The 24,007-nt window shown below is 42.3% G+C and overlaps 3 protein-coding genes across 8 annotated transcripts; 2 read left to right on the top strand and 1 right to left on the bottom strand.

Moving 5' to 3' along the window:
- Positions 1-1,758: 1,758 nt before the first annotated feature.
- Positions 1,759-4,926, bottom strand: si:ch211-160b11.4 (fibrous sheath CABYR-binding protein). Its single transcript, XM_048239304.1, has 6 exons — positions 4,843-4,926; positions 3,205-4,548; positions 2,799-2,890; positions 2,520-2,657; positions 2,304-2,409; positions 1,759-2,112 (listed from the first exon to the last, which is right to left on the bottom strand). The coding sequence occupies exons 2-6, from the start codon at positions 4,511-4,513 to the stop codon at positions 2,045-2,047; spliced, it is 1,713 nt and encodes a 570-aa protein (XP_048095261.1). The 5' UTR covers positions 4,514-4,548; positions 4,843-4,926; the 3' UTR covers positions 1,759-2,044.
- A 2,149-nt stretch (positions 4,927-7,075) lies between these two features.
- On the top strand, positions 7,076-12,948 carry jam2b (junctional adhesion molecule 2b). Of its 2 annotated transcripts, XM_048239311.1 has the most exons (10): positions 7,076-7,378; positions 9,383-9,448; positions 9,549-9,659; positions 9,803-9,952; positions 10,304-10,491; positions 10,720-10,828; positions 11,053-11,175; positions 11,728-11,746; positions 12,278-12,311; positions 12,429-12,948. In XM_048239311.1, exons 1-10 carry the CDS (start codon positions 7,327-7,329, stop codon positions 12,465-12,467), a joined length of 891 nt encoding a protein of 296 aa, XP_048095268.1. In that variant the 5' UTR covers positions 7,076-7,326; the 3' UTR covers positions 12,468-12,948. The 2 variants fall into 2 exon arrangements, with proteins under 2 accessions (XP_048095268.1, XP_048095267.1); XM_048239310.1 differs by lacking the exons at positions 11,728-11,746; positions 12,278-12,311; positions 12,429-12,948 and having other exon boundaries at positions 11,053-11,440.
- A 2,112-nt stretch (positions 12,949-15,060) lies between these two features.
- gabpa (GA binding protein transcription factor subunit alpha) lies at positions 15,061-22,237 on the top strand. Of its 5 annotated transcripts, none has more exons than XM_048239306.1 (10): positions 15,061-15,156; positions 16,430-16,532; positions 16,804-16,948; positions 17,065-17,149; positions 17,278-17,505; positions 19,568-19,762; positions 20,026-20,082; positions 20,251-20,379; positions 20,553-20,745; positions 21,364-22,237. In XM_048239306.1, the coding sequence occupies exons 2-10, from the start codon at positions 16,456-16,458 to the stop codon at positions 21,572-21,574; spliced, it is 1,320 nt and encodes a 439-aa protein (XP_048095263.1). In that variant the 5' UTR covers positions 15,061-15,156; positions 16,430-16,455; the 3' UTR covers positions 21,575-22,237. The 5 variants fall into 5 exon arrangements, with proteins under 5 accessions (XP_048095263.1, XP_048095266.1, XP_048095262.1 ...); XM_048239309.1 differs by lacking the exon at positions 15,061-15,156 and adding an exon at positions 15,411-15,593; XM_048239305.1 differs by lacking the exon at positions 15,061-15,156 and adding an exon at positions 15,411-15,602.
- The last annotated feature ends 1,770 nt before the right edge of the window (positions 22,238-24,007 follow it).

The following is a 24,007-nucleotide window of genomic DNA, read 5'->3' as shown; positions in this document are numbered from 1 at the left end:
TATAATAAGCACGCTACTTGTGTGTGGCAGAAAGCATCTGTAAATGTAGATCCACAAATTACTAAAAAGCATTAGTTAATTAGCAGCTACAGTAAATATGAAATTGTGTTTTGATGCCTTATACTTACCAAGGTGAACCTTACCTTGTACCTTAGAATTCCTTGTACCTTACCAAAACATCCGGCCCTTGATTCATATACAGAAAAACACAATTGTTTCCTTGTGCAGAGTCCATTAATTGCTTAGTTTACATCACCTGTCTGGCACTGAGTGTTGTTTATCAAGAGGATGCACTATTGAACCTTCTTCATTCAGAGGAAAACGTGACAAGTCACGTGTGCAGCCTTTTAATCTGAATTATAGTCCCACTATATGCACTATATGCACAATGTCAGCACTTTCACAAATTTGTTTACAAATACCTCGAACAGAATGTTTGTTTCTCTGCAAGTTCATCCTTGGCTTGGTAGTAGGCAACAAGGAACATTGGACAACATTGAAATATCATTGTAGGCTACAGTTAGCTTCTTTTAACAGAAACAACTGGTAAAATAGTCCTTCAAAAAGGCTAGGATACTTTTTACTTTTATACTTTAAGTACATTTCAGAGTCTGTACTTACCTTTACTTAAGTAAAGAAGTTGAATTACTACTTTTACTAGAGTCCTTTTTACAGATATATCTGAACTTCTACTTGAGTATGGAAAGTATGTACTTTTACCATCTCTACCACTCAATCTCAAATTAACACATGTCTCTCTCTCTCTCTCTCACACACACACACACACACACACACACACACAGAGGGAGAGAGTCATGTGTTAATTTGAGATTGAGATATAAGGATTAGAGGCCAGACCCATTGTCATTTGGGGGCTGTAAATCCAAATCTCTGTGGCCAATCATCAGTTGTTAAGGTAAAATGGAAAATTGACTCATGCATGGCACTGATGTGTTTTTGTCAGCACGTGTGTGTGAGTGTGTGTGTGTTGGGGGTTATGCTGTATTAATGCTGATAGTTGTGGAGAATGTGGAGATTTACACAGGAGGGCACAGTGGCATTGACGGCATAGAAATGACTCCTAAAGCCCATCATCTCTGTGCTCAACATCTATAACACTCACACATGCACGCACACACACACACACATACACACACACAGAGATCAGAGATGTCATATCTGCCAAAAACTACACCATAGAAAATCAGAAAACCATAGACATCCAGTGTGTAAACAATGCAAATGTCAGGCCCAAACCAACTCAGATGTCATAGGGGACCATGGGCTACACAGTTAATGCTCTCAGCCTTTTGCTCGACCCCTGCAGACAGGCTGTCTTTGGCCTGATCCTGTGGATCATACTAAGGGACGGAGAATTATAGAAATTCCGCGAGGACAGACGACTTTAGCCCCCCGGTGTAATTGCAGCCCATTGCAGGGTTTGTCCCGCCAGGCTAGAACCAGTGTGATGTGCATGGATAAAGATCTATTCATATTTATGGTGCTGAATGATGCTATTTACTCTGACATGAGATGAGGTAGCCAGATATGTTACCATCAGGATCAGAGTGAGGGAGGAAGACATGAGAGATTGCGGGTCAAAGAGATCTGTATCAGAGTAATACTTGAGAGAGGACTTTTCAAGAATACATACATGGATGTGGCCATGTCTGTAGAGTGACTTTATGAAAAAGATTGTCTGAGCATTTTGTGCACTTCGGTCAATAATTGTTACAAATCAAGTCAAGATCAAGTGAACAGTTTTTGAAGAATTTTATTTATTAACAAAACATTTATATCAGAAGACAACAACCAATAACTAATGGCTTGATGTGTAAAAAAATACAACAATATAACAAAAGTGCGTAGGCCTGTACAGTGGAGCACCAATCTTGGTGTGGTGCATGCAGGAGCATTGAAGACTTGGCCAGGTTAATGACTTCTCTCATTCACTATAATTACCAATGGAATGCCATGGTAATGGAAATAATCAGGTCCGACTTGTGCTGAAGATGGAAGATCCCATCACAGAGGTCTTGCTGACTCACAGAGGATATGAGCAAATGTAAGCCCGTAGGTCCCAGCATGGCATGTCATTAAACTTCCCATTACCTGTAAACACAGAGGATTGTATTAAGTGATACGAGACAAGTCAATATGATATTTCTAAATGAATGCTTTGTGAGATTATTACTATTATTATTCATTATTATATAAATTATTATTTATTTGAAAAAAAACACAGAGATAAAACTATGTTAATCATGTGAAGTGAATGTAATGGCAACGTCTGTGCAACTCACTGAGTAATTCTATGCAGTCCTCTACTCCAATGGTGTCGTTGGGTTTCCCAGGGAGCCAGTCAGCATACCCCCAGTGTGCACCGTCCAGCCAGATGAAGCGGCCAGTCTGAAACAAAGGGGTGGTCCAGGTTCAGTGACCTTTGAGTTTCGGAGCTAAAGTTTCAATATATGCAGGTCAATGGACGTCCTCATAGAGCCCAGCACCCGGAGACTTACCTTCAGGTATTTGAGTCCTCCAACCCAGGTGCGTGTGTAGCCACCGTTCTGTGCCATGAGGTTCATCATCTGCTGGTGGATGTAAGGGTTGGTGACGGAGGCCAAGTGACCGTTGGGGAAGTTGTTCTGGCAGAAGAACTGGACAAAAAGGCAATTACCAGGTTAGAGGATGTCAATCTTTCTTCTTTTTTTCCGTTTCTCTTCCTCTGCCACACTCTCTCTCTCTTGCTTTCACCCATTATTAATGATTTGTCTGTAAGGTGCTGAATGCCACTTTACCTCAGCATCTGCTGCCTCCTTGGGTCCTCGGAAGAACTGGTGGCACCGACCATCAATGATCGCTCCACTGCATGAGCCCCTCTTGGTGTACACTAAAAGAACGTGCATACTCATAAATGCAAATACATTTGCCTGGAAGAAGACATATATCTGCTAAATCTGGTTAGATACTACTATACTCATTATTCTTCAAAATACTGTTTTAGAATGAATTTGTGTTTATTGTAAATACCACATTTAAATATCACATTTATATGTGTAGTGTTTTTCTATCATTGTTTGTTTCTTCTCTTTTATGTCATTCATCACAGAGTTATACTATATATTTTGGTCTGTCAAGACAGTCACTAATGTCAATGTAACAGTGTGATTAGATAGCAGCCTTCTTCCTCACACCCTATCTCACCTGCATTAGGGAACTCTCCATCCATAGGTCTTACATCTTCTGCATAAGGTCTTGCCTGTTCACCATCACTACTCTCCATTCCCACTAAAATCTCATTGTCCATGTCCATTTCTCTAGCCATTGCTGCAGCATCTTCATCTGTCCGCGCCCACATCTCAGGCTCTTCCTCCATGTTCTGCATGTGCCTTTCCCTCATCACACCTGGCCCCACCCACATATCAGGCTCTTCCTCCATCATTGCCTGTTTCACAGTCATACCATCCATCAAAGGCCCCTCTGCCAAACCAGACCGTGCCCAAGGAACTGGCTCCTCGTCTGGGTCTATATCCATGATGGGCTCCTGACCTGGTGACTCTTCCTCCTCAACCACCATTTCACCTGGCATGACTGGCCCCTCTTCCCCCATGAGTTCCTCCTCCTCTCCAGGCACAGTCTCTGATCCTGGCTCATCGGCGGAAGTGAGTTCCTCTCCAAACAGAGGCTCCAGCTCTATTGTCGGCTCTTCCACCAATCTAAGCCTTGGGTCCAATAAATCTGTCTCTGTCCCGGCGCCATCTTCTACTGGCTCCTCCTTCGGCAGGGGTTCCAGCACCATCTCAGGTACTTCAGCCATCTCATCTTCCTCTTCAGTTAACTTGCCATACATGCCCTCCTCCTCTTCGGCTATCAGCTCCATCCTTGGCTCCTCTACCAATCCAGGCCTCCTTGGCTCTGGGTGCACCTCCTGCACAACTGTCTCTTCCTCCACTGGAAATTCTGACCTCATCACTGGCTCATCGCTTACGATATACTTTTCTTCCATTACTGGGAGACGATTTGCACTCAGGCTTTCTTTCAGGTCAGAAACATTTTCATCCAAAACATCTTCCTTGGGCTGGACCTCCTTATGGACCTCTTCCTGCACCTGTTCTACCAAAGGTTCCTGCTCAGCAGGCTTGACCTGTTCTACCAAAGGTTCCTGCTCAGCAGGCTTGTCCTGTTCTAAAGTTTCCTGCTCTGCAGGCTTGTCCTGTTCTAAAGGTTCCTGCTCAGCAGGCTTGTCCTGTACAACAGGGACCATTTGAGCTCGTTTTTCCTCAACCACTGTCTCTTGTTTAGCTGGAGCTGGTTCCTGTTGAACTGTTTTTTCCTCAACCACTGCCTCTTGTTTAACTGGAGCTGGTTCCTCTTGAACTACAGGGCGCAGTTCAGCAGGGCTCTCCATCTTCTCCAGACCTGCATCTGGTTTGACATCTGCCTGGACCACATGGCCTTGCACTGGTAGAATAGCGGCCAGGCGTGGAACGGCCTCCTCTTGTGGTAGGTCCATTGGAACCAATTCTGGCACTGGTACTCCAAGGGCCACTAAAGAACAAAAATAATTATCATTAGTGTGTTAAAATCAATTATGTGTTCGAGAGAATAAATGTTGCATATTTCTTGAGACTATTATAATGTGTCTATAATGTAGGCTTTTTCTGGGGGAAATGACAACAGAATCCACTCTGTTCTACTTTTCTCTTTGACTATTTCTGCAGAAATGTTCCATTAGATAAGAAGGCAGGGATAAAGAGAAAGACTGTGCTGTAAAGGTCAACGGTTAATATTTCTTTAGAATTATGAATGATCTATTCAGTGACACACTCCAAGAGATCTTACCTGTGAGGGTTAGTGACAGAAGAAAAAAATCTTCATCTCTGTTAAATAAAAGTCAGAGGGACAAGGTCTGGTTATCAAGCTGAGAATCAGCTAGAGGATACAATCATTGTGTTGCTTAGAAGTCTGTCAGCACAATGCTCAAAGGTGGTGTGTCTCATAAGTATACATAGGGTCATAAATTGTCTGCACATTCATCTTATAAGTAACCAAAAGCAGTACATCTTTGCATTAGTTGCATACCATATACCATAAGACTTTGACTTTGACATATTATTGGTACCATCTACCCCCCACCCTTTACAAAAGGACATCCGTTGCAACCGTGTCTGTAGTTTAAATGATTAGCAACACCCAAAAAATGATATAAAAAGCAATATATTTTCCTGTTATTCTGTTAGTATGGTGGTGTCTGTTTAGTATTTGAGTTGCAATGTGGCTGTTTGGGGTGACTCACCTGTATTGTCCAGTTGATATCTTGTGTGACTTGCTGCGGTTCTTGTTTGTGCTCTTTGCTCCTGGTTTCTGGAAATGCGCTTGGAAATCTGGTTATTTATTTCTTATGTATAGCTCAGCTACTAACACTGTCCAATGAGTGCTTCAGAATTCTGACCTTGAAATACCCTTATCTAAATGATGGCTAAATTATGTTTTCCCAGCATAGTTCCTGGTTCATATTTACCCTGACTCACATGCTTATGAGACTGTTTATAGCCATTGTTTGCCATACAGTTATACTCCCTGTTTGCCTGTTTAAGACATGAATTCACTTACATTTTAAATACACAAAGCCTATCAACATTATAAGCCTGAGTACTAACTGTGTGGTCTCTATTTCATAGCACACAAGTCAAACACTTTATTTTAATGTGTGACAAAAAGAAACCAATATTAGAAGTGTTCTTTGCCACATCCCGAAAGGTAAACACCCATTTGAAATAGAGATTTGTAGTATCTTAGCCTACATCCCCAAACTGAGATCAGCATCTGTTCATGTGTATGATGTCATCTCACCACCAGAGGGCATAAATGATACTTACTCTCAAACTGAACTCTCAGTTAAGAGAAGATGTAAACTTCTTTGGGCCTTGTTGCTTGCCAGTGATGGGCTCTGGGAGTTAAAGGGCATTTCTTAAAATGAAGGTTGCAGTAACAACCCTATGTGTGGCCTTTCTTCAGGGGAATTTAGTTTAGGTGAGAAACCTGTCAAAGTGGTTCATTTCCTGGTGTTATTTTATAGACTGTGAACTTTACTCCTCAGACATCATTTATTGTCTGGTTTATGACCTTTTATTTGTGTCTGTTGAAATCTGTTCTGTTATATTCTGTTAACAACATGAGGATATTAATAGGCTTATGTTTGTTTACTGTAAATGTGATTAGTAGGAATTAGTTTTCCTTTCCATGTTTTAAAGAAAGAGAGATCCTCCAATCAAGTATAAGTATAAGTATACTCTTTTGATCCCGTGAGGGAAATTTGGTCTCTGCATTTATCCCAATCCGTGAATTAGTGTACACACTCAGCACACAGTGAACACACAGTGAGGTGAAGCACACACTAATCCCGGCGCAGTAAGCTGCCTGCAACAACAGCGGTGCTCGGGGAGCAGTGAGGGGTTAGGTGCCTTGCTCAAAGGCACTTCAACCGTGCCTACTGGTCGGGGTTCGAACCGGCATACAAGGCCGAAGCGCTAACCAGTAGGCCACGGCTGCCCCAATCATACAGTATGAGCGTCATTGCCCTATGAGTTTATTAATTGGATATATGGATATACCCATCAGAAAATAGGAAATACTTCACTCTTGTCCTAATTATCAGGGAGCTGTAGGCCTATCCAAAAAGTTGTACTGAGCCTGTGCTTTGCTTGTGCCTGTCTGTCTGTCTCTTGTGAAGTAAGGCCATCTATAGGCAGTCAGGAGAATTGACTTGGAAGCTAAACTCAGAGGTAGGCCACCACATGGTGAGAATGGGCTGTTTACATTTCATATGTTGGATGTTTGCGAATACTTTCTTTATTATAATACAGCATACTGAAGTAACTCACCCCTTAGTTGCCATGATCTATTGTGCAAAACCAACTCAATCCTAAAATGATTTTTTAAAATATGATAATTAGTTTGTGAATCTTGTTTTTTGATAAGTCGTCTAGTAGTAGTGATCAGGTAAGTCTCTGAAAACGTGTAGCCTATATGGAATATTCAACAGTAGTAGGCCTATCAATCTATACAAGCTAGTTATCTGGTCACCGCCTTCTTCAAACTTTTTCATCCCTAGTTCAAAGAGGGGCGCAGTAGGGAGGAGAGCAAGGGTGCAGTAATTATCCTTTGAGAGAACATCTTGCGCGCGCGCTTCTGTGACCTATCGAATTGCGCCAATCTTGCCAATTTACTTGAAGTTAGACTGAACAGGACTGTACATCATCATTTGAAGGAAGAGTGCAGCTCATTAGCTTTTACAATTACGGACCTGACCCTGGCCGAACGAAGATGGACAGCACGCGGCTTTTGGCATTTCCAATGCTCCTGGCTTTGTTGCATCGTAGGTGTTTAATGTAATTCTTTATTACTACAATGCTACATTCAAAATTGGTGCATTCAAATGACTTTTGGTTATAGCCTATATGTGACTATCCGAACTCTAATGTAATGCCGCATCTCAAACAGCATGTCATGCGCGCAAGAACCCCCAAAAGTCTCCAGATAATATTGGCATACTTAAAATGGCGTTGTGGATATACTTATATACGTTTTTGTTGTTCTCTTTGTTCATTGTAAGCTGGAGTCTTTCAGGTAACGTGTTAATTCAAACCTGTTGAGTTGGTGTGAAAGCATGAAGAAAGTTAAGAAAATGTTCACTGGCCTATTGATTTTTATGTGAGAATATTACCTTTTCTAGTGAACGCTTCTAATTATTTTGGTTAAGTATGTCTATTTGATCACTTGTATTGTAGCCAGGCTACTGCATGTGCACCTAGTACCCAAATACCATTAAAAGTCCACAACATGACAGGCTTTGTGTTTTGTAAAAAAACATTAATAGCCCACAACATTACAGGCTTTGTGTTTTGTAAAAAAAACATTAATAGTCCACAACATTACAGGCTTTGTGTTTCGTAAAGAATGCACATTTCTCTCAGATTGTGTTCAAACACTGGTCATATGAGGAGGGGACAGTTTGGGTGGGGGACCATGGGCCATGTGTTTACGTGATCTTCTGACATGCCCTTTGAACTTGAGATTGGGGGGCTGATAGAATGCCTCCTACCCAGGACCTGTGAAGCCCAATCATTCAGATCTGACAACAAGGCTGTTTAATGTCGCTGCTGTCCCCTGCTCGACCCAGCTGATAATGAGACAGTCATTGACACGGAGATGGTCAACTGACAACTTTTATGAGTCAGATTTCAATCAACTTTCTGTCAACTTTGCATGGGGCAGTTGAACACACCATTTAAACTTGTTATATGCTAAAATGTATGAATATACTGTAATAATCTGAATTTATCAATAGTTTTCACAAAATTATTTAAATGTAAATGTTGCTCATATTGAATTGTGTTAATACAGTGTGATGTCAGTATTTGAACAAGATAGGCCTACCAAAACACTAGTCCAGTTAGTTCTATATATTGAAAAATGATAAAAATAAATAAAAATAAAATCCAATATGGCCATCACCAGATCGCAGGGCAGTTCTGCTGCTGATAAGGAGGTCAGTGGTATTCCCTGTGCACTTTTAGTGACTGAATGATTCTTCATGGTGGGGGATTTTATAGGGGGCAGTGTGATTTTAACTCTCCCTCCAGAGTCAGCATTGTAGAGCTTAAATTACAGCGTTAAAAAGAACCTTTGTTCCTAATGCCCTCACCTCTGCAGACCACGCAAAGACAAATATATATAGAGGACAAACTTACACTCTAACAAATAGACATTCAGAGACACATGCTCACAAAAACATTTCACACATACCAGAGATTAAGAACAGGAACTTTAAGTGATAATGGAGAACTCCATCTTTCTCTCTCTCTCTCTCTCTCTCTCACACACACACACACACAGCAAGCTCAGATCTTACTCTTTCTTTACCATTCTTTACTCAGTGTCCTATTTTTGCTCCTTCTCTTCCCTGCCCTTTCTCTGTGTGTGTGTGTGTTATCATGTCACGTCTGGGTGCTCCCAGCCTCCTAACAGGCTGTCTCAGGCTCATCCATCACACACATTCCTATATGTACAAGCCCGCTCCTGGTACGAATGGGCTTGGATCAGTCTAAGAATGCTGGTCATGAATAGAGGGGAGTATGTGTCATGTGCACATATATATAATATAATATAATATAATATGTAACATCACACATTTATACAATGACAATTCTTATTAATCTCATAAAAAAGAGCAGATAAGCTGATTATGTAAGACAGTACATATAGAACATAGGCTACTTGCTCTAAAACTTACTAAAATATTGTTAATAATGCTTGGTTGAATTATGTTTGTGATTGTTTGTGCTTAGTACTCTCAATCATATTTTTACTTTTCTCTCAGCTTCACCCACAGCTTCAGTCACTGTGAGCACCAGCAAGGCAAAGGTGGTGGCCCATGAGAACTCCAGTAAGTAGGAGGATGGGGTTGAGCCACCGTAACATGATCCACTGTGTCAGAGAAGATTCTGTGATCGTTTGATCTCCCCTACCTTATCTTTCTGGCCCAGATGCTGTCCTGTCCTGCGAGTTCAAGACAGAGAAAGACCCCAACCCTCGTATCGAGTGGAAGAAGAATGGGAAGGGGATCACTTTTGTTTATTTTGAGGGCAATTTCAAAGGTAGATGAGGTCCTTTCTTACTTTCCCTGTGAGAAATGATCTTGCTTCCTAAACCTCTTTTCCTTTCGCATCATCTCTCCTGTCAAATCCTTTTTGTCCTTCCCTCTGATAAAACTGCATCCTGGCATTCTCTGCATTCTTAGAGCCCTATGCAGGTCGAGCTTCCATTGACGGTGCTACAGTGACTCTGCACAGTGTTACCCAGAAAGACACAGGGGTGTATCGCTGTGAGGTCACTGCCAAGATGGATCATGTCCCTTTGGGAGAGATCAACGTTACCCTCAATGTACTAGGTGTGTTTTCGGGGATCTAGTGGTCATGCTTTTCTGATTCTTCAAATCAGTATTTTTTCAAAGTTTTATTGGTGTGCCATTGGCTTTGTCCCTCCAAAACAAAACGCAGTTCGTTTCTGTGAGAGGGCTAGTGAACATGATAATCAAGTCTCAACCGCCTCTGTCAACAGCTGACAGATTCAAGCAGACACTTTAATTTGCTAATAAATCCACTTAGTTAAAAACAGAATTTTTTAATGTTATCAACTGAGACGGTTAGTGACCAGTTATTCAATTAGCTTTAAACAAAGAATTACTGACAAGTTCCGAGACACAGTTTCTTCTGCCACTCATGTGTGTGTGTGTGTGCAGTGCCTCCTCACACCCCGTCCTGTGAGGTCCCTGAGACTGTGCTGAGTGGCTCAGCTGTGGAGCTGCACTGCAAGGACAAACTGAGCGTTCCCGCTGCCACCTACAGCTGGTACAAAGACAACAAGGCCATGGCTGCAGGACACACACTGGACAGCCACTACAGCCTGGACACACACAGTGGAACACTGGTGAGAGAGACACACCACCACACACCCTAATGGGTCATGGCTAATGTCACTCAGCTTGTTGTAATGCTTCAATAATGCATTCCATAATCTGTCTCAAGTCCTTCTCCTTCCTTTCCTCTTTTTCTTTAGAAGGGAATATTCTATTCCAGTGTTATATGTGATTACTGGAATTTATCCTAACAACATTGTACAGAAAGTAGATATAATACAATCCTTTGTTTTAAGCAGAAGTTTAAAGCTGTTTCTAAAGCTGATGCTGGACATTATCGCTGTGAATCCTCCAATGAGGTGGGGCCCCCCAAAAGCTGTCCAGGACACAAAATGGAAGTCAAGGAGTGTAGGTACAGTGGTGTATGGCGCTGACAACAAATGGTTGTAATGATAATCTGACAAAGACAATCTGATGCTTTATTGAAGCTTTCCCTGCGCATGATGACCAGATGTGAAGAGGGAGTGTAACACAGCACTGAAGGGCCCTCTTGGTGCATGTGTGTACTGAAGGGCCCTCTTGGTGCATGTGTGTTAGCTAACTAGATAAACCTCTCTCTCCCTCTCTCTTAGTTGAGCTAAGTCTGCCGCTGCTCATTGCTGTTGGGGCGGGTGCGTTCCTCCTGCTTGTCCTGTGCTGTCTGGGGGCCTGCCTCTGCTACAGACGGGGCTGCTGCTGCCGCCGCCGCAAACCCAGTGAGTACTTCCACATCATGCCCCGCTTTCTCTCTGGCAGCTGCCCACACTGTACTCGCCGCATTAGCGCAGCATCTCTGACAGCCATCTTGCCCTCTGAAGGCCCGGCCAGTGCCATGCCAGCGTCTGCCGCATTAGCGCAGCATCTCTGACAGCCATCTTGCCCTCTGAAGGCCCGGCCAGTGCCATTCCAGCGTCTGCCGCATTAGCACCGGCGACCCAAAGCCATCAGAGCGCCGTGGCGCATTTGATCAGCTGTGTGGAAGGCGTCTTTGAAATGATGTTATGCAGAATAAACTGTTCCACTGGTACTCTCATCAAAGATAAATGTTGCTGTTTGAAGCACAACTCGAATATCTGACAAGGCACATAAAAATATCTGATCATCTGATCATATACTCTACATAGTGTACAGTAAGATGATACAACAGACCAGCACCAGATGAGACTGACACAATAACAGTCTCAGACATAGGGAAATGTGACTCAGACACTGTAACACTGAATGCCGCAGAAATAAATTTGAATTATCGTATCTGTTTTTTTCTACAGAAGAGAACAAACAAAGACGGTGAGTAGGCTAGACCACAGAATTGCTCTTGTGGAATAACACAAATGTATAAGGCAGTGTAGGGCTGCATGTAGTCATTATTGGTTAAGTAGATATTTAGCATTAGGGGTGTAACAGTACACAGTTCAGTGTGTACAGTGTGTCTGAAGTGACGATTCGGTTCATTTTCAGTACAGTAACCTAAAATCCACTGACAATATTTCTGATGCGCAACGGGCATATTTTGAAAAGGTGTCAAATGTTTTTTGACGTTGACTAAACTGACATATGGTCCGCCACTCTTAATATGTTTGCGTGGGAACTAAAATTGAAAACATGGTCCGCACGCAAAAAAGCCTACTGTTGATTACTGTTAAATACTGCATTTGGTACAGATCTGTATTGAACCTAACATTCTGTACCTAAACGGGTCGGTATGGATATGTGTACCTTTACACCCCTATTTAGCATATTGTATTAATGTGTAGTATAGTTAGACTTGTCTTTTTGAGGACAGAAATTGACTTTTTTTTTTAACTGTTGTTGCCTTAGAAACCAGCCCAACTACAGCCCTCCAATGCAAGATGTAAGTGACCCTTCAGAAACTTAATTTGTATGCATTTATCATACAGTACTCTACAGTAAGTCAGCAAAATAAGCCATCCATGAATTGTTCACAAATCATTTTAACTTCTCTTCACAGCCGAGATTCTACAAACACACCAAGTCCTTCATGATATAATCATGTGCCTTTTCCAAAATACTGGAATAGAGGTGGAGTCGACTCAATTCTTCTTTTGAATTATTCTGCACTATTATTGGGATGGTGGCCTCCAATGAACTCTATCCACTATATTCCTGTGTGCCACTGTCCATAATGCCCTTCTTTTTGATAGCTTCTTGAAATTGAGCTCTTTTCCTCCCTCTAGTGTTCAGACTATGATAATGCATGTCAGATCTCAAAATAAGTCATTTTCAGGTCCTCTAAAACCTCCATGTAAGTCTTGCCAAGAACCCCTGAAATGCACTAGTATTTCTTTTTACAGAAGTTTATCACAGGCCAGTTTTATATGTCAACTTTTCTATTAAATTACATTTGGATATGAAGACAAGGTTGGTTTCTGGTCATACATTACATTATTACTCACTTGGTCTGTATTTGACCATTTCCTTACCATATTTCCATTTTTTACCAAGAATAAACTCATAATCAAAGTGCTAAATATCTTGACATCAAATGTGACAAATGTAATTAACAAATGTGACTGAATATGTGGATTGATGATGATTTTGTCTATTGAAGAAATGCTGTTTTCATTCTTTTGTAGCAGACTAAAATCTGGATCAATGTGTGCAAGTATTATTGGAAAGCTTCCAATGCAATTGCAATGTTTGAGTGTTTTAACCTAGTGTATAGCAACCAAATGTTAAGTTCTATATTTGGTAGGTTTCATTTTCACGAACCTTGCACAATTAAAACCATGAGCCACCATTTTAATAACACATTCAATGTTTTATTACTTAATGGACAAGCAGAAGAAAGATTCACAGTTTAAAGTAAAGTCGTAAAGTAATAAAAAAAATAAACAATATTAGGCCTAGTAATAGACCAAATTGAATATCAACAAAGTAACGACAACTATAAACATACAAACGGCGCCTCTGTAAGGAAAATTAATTAATTAGTTAGACTACATGAAGATTAGGGGTCGACCGATATGCATTTTTTAAGGCCGATATCGATGATTTAGCATGGCGGATAACTGATATTTGGCCGATATTCTGGGCCGATATTCATTGATCTGTTGCAATAACAAAATTACATACTGAATTTGATTTGAATACTTCTATGAGAAAAAAGGGCAAAATACGGAGTTAAAGATCGTTTATTGAGTAAATGTTTATCCTTTTACACCTTAAATGTACTAAAAGTAGGCTACAAATACAAATAGGCTGGTATAGGTTAGGCTTCCAGGCTATAGGCTATTCTCCACACTGACAGGCTGAGAGAAGAGGGATGCACTGTCTGGATAACACGCACAACATGCAAACCTTGAATGCTGACAGCTGACTCGTTTTGTGAGAGAAGTGCAGGAAATGACATGAGAAACATCAGTGTAATGCTACTGCAAGTATTCAAATTAGGCTACAAAACAAACAAGTAATTTATAAAAATAATAGAAAATTAGTGACAGTAAATTTGAACCAGCTGTATGTTGGATTAAACACAAAAAGGCACATTTGGACAAATATCGGCAAAACCGATATGAGTTTGCCGATATCAATATGCACCGATAAGTTTAAAAATGGCAAACAATGGTTGATATATCGGCCAAACCGATATGCTACATCATTCCACCAACAAATAATCACAGATTCTCGACTGGGACCGTTTAGCGTTAATAAAGGCCGACATAGCAGATGTTCATCAGGAGTGGGCAAGAGGGGACAGAGAGATGGATCATGGAATTGAAATAGCAAGGTGCAGATCCAGTAAGTGTCCTGTTGGCCAGAATGAGGGATTTTAATTCATTCTGACTGCTATAGGCCAGAGGGCTGTTCAGTTCAGTTTGGTAGAGGCCAAAATGTATCAATGTAGGCTACACGTTTCACAAATATACAATACACGCCTAGGTATGGGTCATAGACCAGGACCAAAGCAATTAAACAGCCTTTTAACTTAAAATGTTTTAAACGCATGTACCCTCTAAATGTGATAACATTTGAAATATGCCATAGGTGCATAGTTTGGTATTGTTTTGCATATAAGTGAACCAATTGTACACACAGCTGATATGTGGACTTTCCCTGTTAAGGGAAAACAGTTAAAACGGCCTAAATTATATATTTTCTAAAAGCCTATAACCTCTAGATAAGATTTAACGTGCATTGATGTCCCACCTGACCTTCCTCCACAATACATGCACAATACATAGCCCTGTACTGTATTTCCAATGTATTGTAATGCATTGATTTTCAAGGTACACCTATTCACAGGGCGGCAATAGGTAGCGCATCCCAAAAGGTTCAATGTTAACATTCAAAAAACATTCGGCATTGCCAAACCTTTCAAAAAAGTTTGTTTCGCTGGGCCCGTGGCCTATCTATCTTCCGCTTTAAGACCAAATGCCAAGCATCGGAAATGCTTAGAGACTTTACCATAACATCGGAAATGTTAGTATGGGTGCAATTTTCCTCGAGTGTACAAACATACTAGCCTATATGTACTTTACAAGACATACGATTTTGATGTTGATTATTGAGCGCTGAAATCCTCGCAACAACTTTCCTCCATTCATCCCCGCCCCCTGTTGTTGACCAAAAACTAGCCAGCATGAGAAGTGTAACGTAGAGTAAGGCTAGCATCCAAGCTACAGGCTACACCCAGAACCTTTTTCGGCCTCAACTTCACTGGTCGATCGATTACAAAGGTATGTGCACCACTGTTATCAATTGTACACGAGTTAAATGCTCTACCAAAGAACCACCAAACATCGTTTAATAGTCTATGATGCGTATTTACACTTTCCACAAACTTCCCGCTTTTTTAACGTGGCCCAACTACACGCATGCTACCGTTGATGCACCATCTTAAATGATGGGGGATATGCTAACTTGCTACATATCTGATGCGGCTAAGCAGAATATATGTTGGTTAGCATAGCTAACTTTGGCAAGGGATCTGGAAGCTCTACCAGTCAATAGAAAAATGTCGAGCGTGCGGAGTTAGCTGGTCTACTTAGATAGATTGAAACTATTTCAGTAATCAAAACAGCGAGCGTGTCTAATTAACGTTAATAAGAAAGAATACGCCGAAGTTTTAATTACAGCAATCATCTTACTAGACTACAACAAAAAACATTTGTGCGTAAGTGGGGTAAGTTAGCTTGCTGCAGTTAGCCACTTGGGTAACGTTACCACGAAGTTTTCGACGCCGTGAGCCTGTAGTACGTTAGCTTACTGTTGCTAGCTGACACACAAAATAGTTTTTTATGGCTTAAATGTAATTATTTAACCAGAAATGGGATAGAACAAGAGTATTTACCCCCTATTCAAGCCACTATTCCATCCGTTTTCACGGAGCATTTTTTCGGAAGTCTTGACAGCACCGTGACTTTGGCCAGGATTTCCGGCTGCTTTTACATTGCCCTTCTGTTGTTTTGTTTCCGTTTCTTCCATTTCCGTTTTAAGTTTCCAGAATCAAAAGTCTTCTAAGAAGTTAACTCGATTAAAGTTATAGAGTAACGTCTGCGATTTCGTTTATCGCAAAACAATGACTAACAAAAAGGTTTCTTCCAATCATCATCTGCGATTGCGTCGCTTCGCGTCTCCCTCTTGTGAAATGTCTGCGAACAATTTGATAGCTAGGAAGGTATTTCTGCTCGTACGTAGCCATCAAACTTCTCAGATCAAGTAATAATGTTGCAATTGCAATCACTGATTATAAGCTGTATCTATATTAAATGCCTGAATGATTTTCTAGCAAATTATTATAGTTACGTCGTTAGGGCCTACACTCGGACAAGGCCTCGGTGTTGCGTGATGGCTACATGGGCCCACAGGTTACATAGGGTTGATTGTATACATTCCTGGGAACTTCGCTAGTTGATATTAAATGCTTTGATTTACTGAATACGTGCATGTTGTTCTAGCCCATTTAAAGTTGTATTATATATGTTTAACATGTATTTTATTCCATTTTAGATTATCAAAAATACATTTAAAGGGGGATGTCAAAAAGTGAAACAGAAGAGATGATAGAAATTGAAATTGATGGTCAAGATAAACAGGATTGTGTGGAGGAGGGGTGAGTCACATGAGTCCTCTTAGTTTTGTGCAAATACACTACAGGATTTGTGTCTCAAATAGTCATATAATGATTTGATTAGTGTAATATTTTGTCTGGTAAAGTTTGACGTCATTATAACAGTGGCCATTGTATTGCCCTATTCTGTCAGACTTGCAAGACCCACTAACGGGGGGCCCTTTGTGACATCGCAAGAACAGACAATTTTCAGTTGCTGCTGTCAGCTTGTCATGATCTAATCTGTGACTTTGTGTGTGGGGGGGGTGTCCAGAGTGGAGGAACAGACCATCACAGCATCTGAGCTCATCACTCAGGACATTGACATCAATGAGCCAGTTGGGAATCTCAAGAAGCTTCTGGAGCCCCGTCTCCAGATCCCGCTGGAAGGCTTTGAGATCTGTCTGCAAGACATTCATGTATGTAACTCTGTGGGTGATGTGAAAAGCATGTTCTTTCCTGTGGTAAATGGGAGTGGTTGTATGGGTGTATATCTCACATTCTCCTTCTCCCCCTCTTGTTTTGCCTCTTTCAGCTATCAGCAGAGCACAGCCTGTTTGATCAAGGTGTGAAGACAGATGGAACTGTACAGCTCAGTGTGCAGATCATCTCCAGACCAGGTAACTCTATACACACATACAAACAAGACATGCCCAAGCACAAACACAGGCATATTGTTCTTTTAGAAGGCAGTGCTAACTGTTGCACCCTTGTTGATTTTCTCCATATCCCTGCCACTGCCCTACAGATGAGCAGAAGCTCAACATTCTCGAGATCGTCAAGCCGGTGGAGACGGTGGAGGTGGTGATCGACCCAGACGCAGCGGCCGGCGAGGAGGCCCATCTGATGGAGGACGGTCAAATGATCGCTGTGGAGCGTTCGGCCATCGCAGACGACACGTCGGAGCAGGTTACGCGGTGGGCGGCTGCTCTGGAGGGCTACAGAAAAGAGCAGGTCCGCCTCAACATCCCTTACGGTGAGTGGACTTGCAGCCGCAGGAACATGTATGGAAGGTTTTACTCCAGTGTGTGCTAACCCACCACAATAGTCAAAACTATAGCAACATTTGTATTACCGAGTAACCCATGTCTTAGCAGCTACAGCGTTACACTCTGGGGGCATGTATGTGAGCCTCCATGTTCATGCTCCCAGAGTGTAGCGCTGTGGCTGCCTGGTTGCTTTTGCTTTTGGAACTAGCAACTTGAGCTAGATAAAACCCATTTTCCATACCAACAGTAGTCGGTGACCTCGAGAAACATACAGTACAGGCCAAAAGTTTGGACACACCTTCTCATTCAATGCGTTTCCTTTATTTTCATGACACTTTACATTGTAGATTCATCAAAACTATTAGTGAACACATGTGGAATTATGTACTTAACAAAAAAGTGTGAAATAACTGAAAACATGTCTAGTATTTAGTACCATATTCAGCAAGCCATAACTTGACAAATATTCATCTGTGGGTCAAATAACTTTGCATTCATTCATAGTTTTGATGCCTTCAGTGAGAATCTACAATGTAAAAAACGCATTGAAATGAGAAGGTGTGTCCAAACTTTTGGCCTGTACTGTAGATTAGGGATCGACCGATATGGTTTTTTCAGGGCCGATACCGATATCAATTATTACCAAAACAGGAGGCCGAAAACCGATATGTCAACTTTGTCAAAAAGGGGCGTAGATAGTAAAGGCAATATGCTGCAAAATTTTTATTCAAAAGCATTTAATTATGCAAACTTTTTTCTTCTTCTTTTGATACACAATTGTCTATCAACTTGCATCACAAGTGTAAATCCTGTGTATCATGTTAATCCAAGAGCTGAGTGATGGCAATTATTTTCATAGACTAGGCCTACACAATGGGCTATGTGCTTGTCGTGTGTGTGTGTGTGTGAGTGCACGAGAGTGGGAGAGGAGAGAGAGCACGAGAGAGGGAGAGGAAGAGGTGCATGCGTGATGGCAAGAATAGTTCAACAAAACCGTTTTAAAATAGTTCTTAGGCTATTTAAGCATGCAATTTGTGTCTATATGTAGGCTATAAGCTACACTTTTGAGAGCCTAAAAGGCACGTTAATAGCCAGCTCAGGACGCGATTTAGTTAAGGTCGGATTACATTACGGGTGCTCCTGGGTGCGTCTTTTTTGACAGTCCGTTTCAAAAAGGAGCAACTAGACTTTTTTGACGTTCGCTATCGCATAATTTAGGACTTGTTTACTATGTAGGCCTAGGGATAACGTCCGCCGTGGTGTCCCGTTATTCACAATTAACGGACGAAGCGGAGGCAAAGAGCTCCTGACGCGCAGCACCCGAGTTTGTAGGCTAACTAGTAAACAGCATCAGTAACGTGCATCAATCGGGAGTTCGCTAAATGAAGTAAGTGGGTGCTTTTTGTTGTTATTGTGATTCATTGCAACTTCAGCAATGTAAGGTAGGCTACCTTCCTTACCTTAGAAAAATAGCTCCGTACAGCTGAAGCCCAGTCTACAGTCTGCCTCAGTGAGAATCCTAAACTTTCTCTGTGTTCAGTCTTCGATCCTGATTGGCTGCATTCGTGCTAACTAACAAATCAGACGGTGTAGTGGGCGGAACAATGCTCGCGACCACAGAGTAGCATATGCAGGGAGTGAGAGACTTTACAGACAAAGTAGCGCGTTTCATTCTTTATCCATTTCAATATCGGCTTATCGGTGGAAAAAATGGCCGATAGCAATTATTATAAAAATGCTAAATATCGGCACTAATAATCGGCCCGGCCGATAATTGGTCGACCCCTACTGTAGATCTATGTGAAACATCGCTGTATTTCTCCTTTAAGCTGTGACAAGCTGTAAGCTGTGAGATATAGGAAGATGATGGATATAGTATGTCTATTTGTAAAATGGTATACATTTAACATATGATATCTATAGCATGCTTGAAAGATGGAATCACACTAGGATGAAATAACTCCCTGTATTTTATTTTCTCTTGTATTGACCACTGGCTTCAGTGGAAGTGTTTAAAGTGGACTTTTAAGCAGTGTTTTCATCTCTCAGACCCGGTGCAGTGGACAGCAGACCAGGTGATCCACTGGGCAGTGTGGGTGATGAAGGAGTTCAGCATCGAGGAGATGGAGGTGGGCAGCATCCACATCCCAGGTCGTGACCTCTGCTCCCTGAACCAGGACGAGTTCCTGCAGCGGGTTCCCAACGGAGAGATCTTGTGGAGCCACCTGGAACTGCTGCGCAAATGTGAGTGTTACGCATTCCTTGTGTGTGTGTATTTGTGAGTCCTTGTTCAGCAGGTGATAGACTTTTTAATTCCTGTGGTAAATAACTGTATACCCCGGTGTGAACCGTATTTCTATTTGTTCTAGTGGTGGTTGTGATGATTTCCATTTCATTTAGATCTGCATGTGGGGCAAGCTGTCTGATAAATATTCCATATATGTATAAGTTGTTACTGTTTTTTCTTATTTTCTGTTAAACTAATCAAATATGGATTCTACTTACAGATGTGTTGGCCAGTCAGGAACAGGCTGTTCAGGAGGCCACCGTGACTATTGACCAGCGTGAGTTTCACTTGCACACATGACCTAATAATCTTCAGTCCACTCACTTTAACCTCTCCTCAGTTCTATGCAGTGTTCTCAGTTCAGTTCAGAATTTTGTCATCTGTGACAGTAGCTTTTCTTCATTCCGTGTGTTGAGACTCCATTTCCCCCGACTTCCTCCTGCAGCGGTGCAGATAATCCCGGCCCCTGTGATGCAGACCACGCCTACAGCCATCAAGGTGCTGAAGCAGAACAAAGGCCCGCGCGCACCGCGCATCAGTGGAGAGGAACGCAGCTCACCGGGCAACCGCACAGGTACCTGAGGACCTCTGTGTGTGTGTGTGTGTGTGTGTGTGTGTGTGTGTGTGTGTGTGTGTGTGTGCGCAATTTAAAGTTAATGATAACAGATGCACACATTCTAAACAGAGGTCTGGAAGATGTACTGTATCTGCGTGTTTGTTTGACTGTGTTCTCTGCCCCTTTGCCAGGTAACAATGGCCAGATCCAGCTGTGGCAGTTCCTGCTGGAGCTGCTGACGGATAAAGACGCACGGGACTGCATCTCCTGGGTGGGCGAGGAGGGCGAGTTCAAGCTGAACCAGCCCGAGCTGGTGGCCCAGAAGTGGGGCCAGCGCAAGAACAAGCCCACCATGAACTACGAGAAGCTCAGCAGAGCCCTCAGGTCCGTACTGACCGCACACCACAGAAGCGCCATGTGCCATCAGGCTGCAGTCATTACTCACACAAACACACACACACACGGTGTGACAGACACACACACACTCAGACAGAAGAAATATACTTTCTCTATTTCTCTGCCGTTCTGTACAGTGCACCAAGATTAAAAACTGTTGGAATGCATACAGAGGGAGTAAAATATTCACATTCAGCACAGCTTAACATTTTTGCTTTGATTTCTATTTGTGTTGCTGTCTCACTCACTCACTCACTCACTCATACCCGCTCCCTTTCACTCACTCACTCACTCATTCCCTCTCTCTCTCTCTCTCTCTCTCTCTCTCTCAAATTAGTCTGTGCTGCTGTTGGCATTATGCAACAGCGCAAGGGCATGAATAATTGAGCTGCACCTCGAGTCACATTATGGAACATGTAATTAATAATTGAACTGCACATCAGCGCTCAGGGCCACAATACACACACACGGCAGCAGCATTTGGCAGCTCCATCCTTTAAAGCTGCACTGTGATGAATGCGTCCTGCCTCTTCGGCCTGTTTGTATGTTTAGTGCCCGCGTCCACCTCTCACCCTGACCGCTTCTCCTCTTCCTCCTCCCTGGCAGGTACTACTACGACGGTGACATGATCAGCAAGGTGCAGGGCAAGCGCTTCGTCTACAAGTTTGTGTGCGACCTGCGAACGCTGATTGGCTACAGTGCGGCCGAGCTCAACAGCCTGGTGACCGAATGCGAGCAGAAGAAGCTGGCGCGCGTGCAGCTGCACGGCATCAGCCAGCCCGTCACCACGGTGACCCTGGCCACCTCCGACAGCTGAGCTGTGGATGTGGAGCAGCAGGGCCTCTCTTTCTTTCAGCCAATCAGGAGACGGCTGGGGGTGGTCAAAGGATGGTGACTGAGGGGAATAGGGATGTTTGTGCAAAAGTTACAAGCAGCTTCTGGAAGGAATGAGTGTGTGGATGTGTTAAGGCGTGGTGGCGTGTATGTGTGTTTGTATGCATGTGTATGTGTGTTTGTATGCATGTGTATGTGTGTTTGTATGCATGTGTGTGTGTGTTCGTATGCATGCATGTGTGTGTGTGTGTGTGTTTGTATGCATGTGTGGCTGGGTGCTTGATTATGCCCTTCTTGGGGGTGTGAATGTGTACACTTGTGTGAGAGGCAGCATAAATGCTCTATACGTGCGCTCTATACGTGCGCTGAGTTTTGAATGCTCTTTCTCTGACAGCAGGTTAGCGTGCGCTTATGAGTTTGTATGCTCGTTCTGACTGCAGGCTAGCGTTAGCTGCATTTCCACTGTATATAATCTGTGTTTTGATAGCCATGAGGGCAGTGTATTTTGATATTTTCCATTTGTAAAGGATCAATTTCTTCTCCCTTTTTCCTTTTTTTTATTATGTTGAGTGTCCGATTTCCTTGAGGTGTGGGCCTTTTAGGCTTGGCCACTAGGGGGCAATAAAGCAACAAGTGTTTTTTTGAATCTTGTGTGTGGAGAATTGTGTAACACCTTCATTCTTGTTTTTCTCTCCCAGTCTTCTCTCTCTCTCTCTCTCTCTCACTCACACACACACACATTGACAGTTTCTTGGAAGTGACAACAACAGACTGGGAATCTGTATGTACATTCAAAACTTTATTCATGGGATACAGTGTAGAAAGCTTCCCCCTCTCTCTAAGCTGATGATTTATACAGACACAGAGGGGAAAAAAAGTCACAGAGAGAAGGAAAGATCAGAGAAAAAGAAAAAAGACAGAATGCCTTCACTTCCTCCTGTCCAGTTAAACCACTGCTTGGACTTGACTCTTTACAAAAGAACACAGACTGAGACCATTTAAGTGCTTTGTCGAGTGTGTGCTAGTGTTCTATATATAGTGTCGGTCCATATGGTGCATTATTAATTGCACTAATGTTTGAAATCACATTCATTATGATTGAAGGCCCTGCCCTTGACTTCATTTTTTTTTTTTTTAAATTCTGGAATGCACTATTATTCAAAACCTCAAACGCCAATCCCACTTCCTCTCAGAAGCTACAGTGATGACGTGTGTCATGGTTTCCAGTCACTTGCTAAACATATCTACCAACTACTGTGAATCCACGTTCTTCATTTCGGGTTTGACTAGATCTTGGTCATCCATTACCTACAGCAGAACGAGCATACAGTCCTCCGTTCCAACTGAATCAAGCATCTCACACACAAACACCAGAAGGTGTATGTGTAAGTTTAGTGCGTGCGTGTTTGCGTGTGCGCTGAGACACTGTAGAGCAGGGGTGGGCAAACTTTTTGGCTCAAGGGCCACATTGGGTTTTGAAAATTGGGCGGCGGGCCCAGTATTTCTTTTAAAATATTAATTGCTTAAACATACTGCTAATTTTATTCTGTTTAACAAATGTATAAACTGTGCACTGTCGCTTTAAGACAGTCGCTTTAATTCACGTTTATTTCTCAATGATCCTCTGCCTGCTCCGCTATGGCTAGTGCTGTACCTACGGCTGGGCCCTCTCACAGTTTTTAAATGGTCAGTAGTGGGAACTACTGTTGCCTTCATGATTTCCTTTTAAAAGTTTCTTATAAGAAGGAGATATCAATTATCAACATTGACAAGCCAGCTGGAACCTGGAACTCCCTCTCGTGAGTGCAGACGTGTTCCCAATTAAATGGATCGCATCATGTTCACGTTAGATCTGCTGCAAAGGAGATAACTAAGAGTTAACTCAGTTTAGCATGATCTCTATTTAACATGATGTTTTGACATTGTAAACGTTCTCTAAGGAGAGTGAAAAGCAGTTTGCAGTAACGCTAACCAACGTCGTCTCTATCGCAGGAAAAAAATAGCGAGCAGCCTGATAACCAAATGAAATGCGCGGGCCGGATGAAAGTGCTTGGTGGGCCGGATCCGGCGCAGTTTGCCCACCCCTGCTGTAGAGTGATGGCTGCATTTCTGATTCGCTCACTGACTCAATCCGTCAACCTTCCAGCTCACAGTCTACTTCCTTTTAACTCTCCGGTGAATCCATCAGCACACCGCAACTGCTAACTCAGCAGAACCAGGCCAGTGAAAGTGAAAGAACACAGAGAGTAGTAGGTAGAAGGGAAAAAGTCTGATTAAGGGGTGCTCAACTCACTATCCCATTCCGTGCTCGTGAATATCACAGACACTGGAAATTTATTTATTTATTTTTTTCTTATTAAGGAGAATGCTTTGAAATCTTGAGGGAAATGAAATATACAGAATCCAAAATGGAGCA

This window comes from Alosa alosa, chromosome 3, assembly GCF_017589495.1.
Source record: "Alosa alosa isolate M-15738 ecotype Scorff River chromosome 3, AALO_Geno_1.1, whole genome shotgun sequence".
Taxonomy (NCBI): domain Eukaryota; kingdom Metazoa; phylum Chordata; class Actinopteri; order Clupeiformes; family Clupeidae; genus Alosa; species Alosa alosa.
The sequence above is the reverse complement of the archived record's forward strand: the minus strand, read 5'-3'. Positions and strand labels throughout refer to the sequence as shown.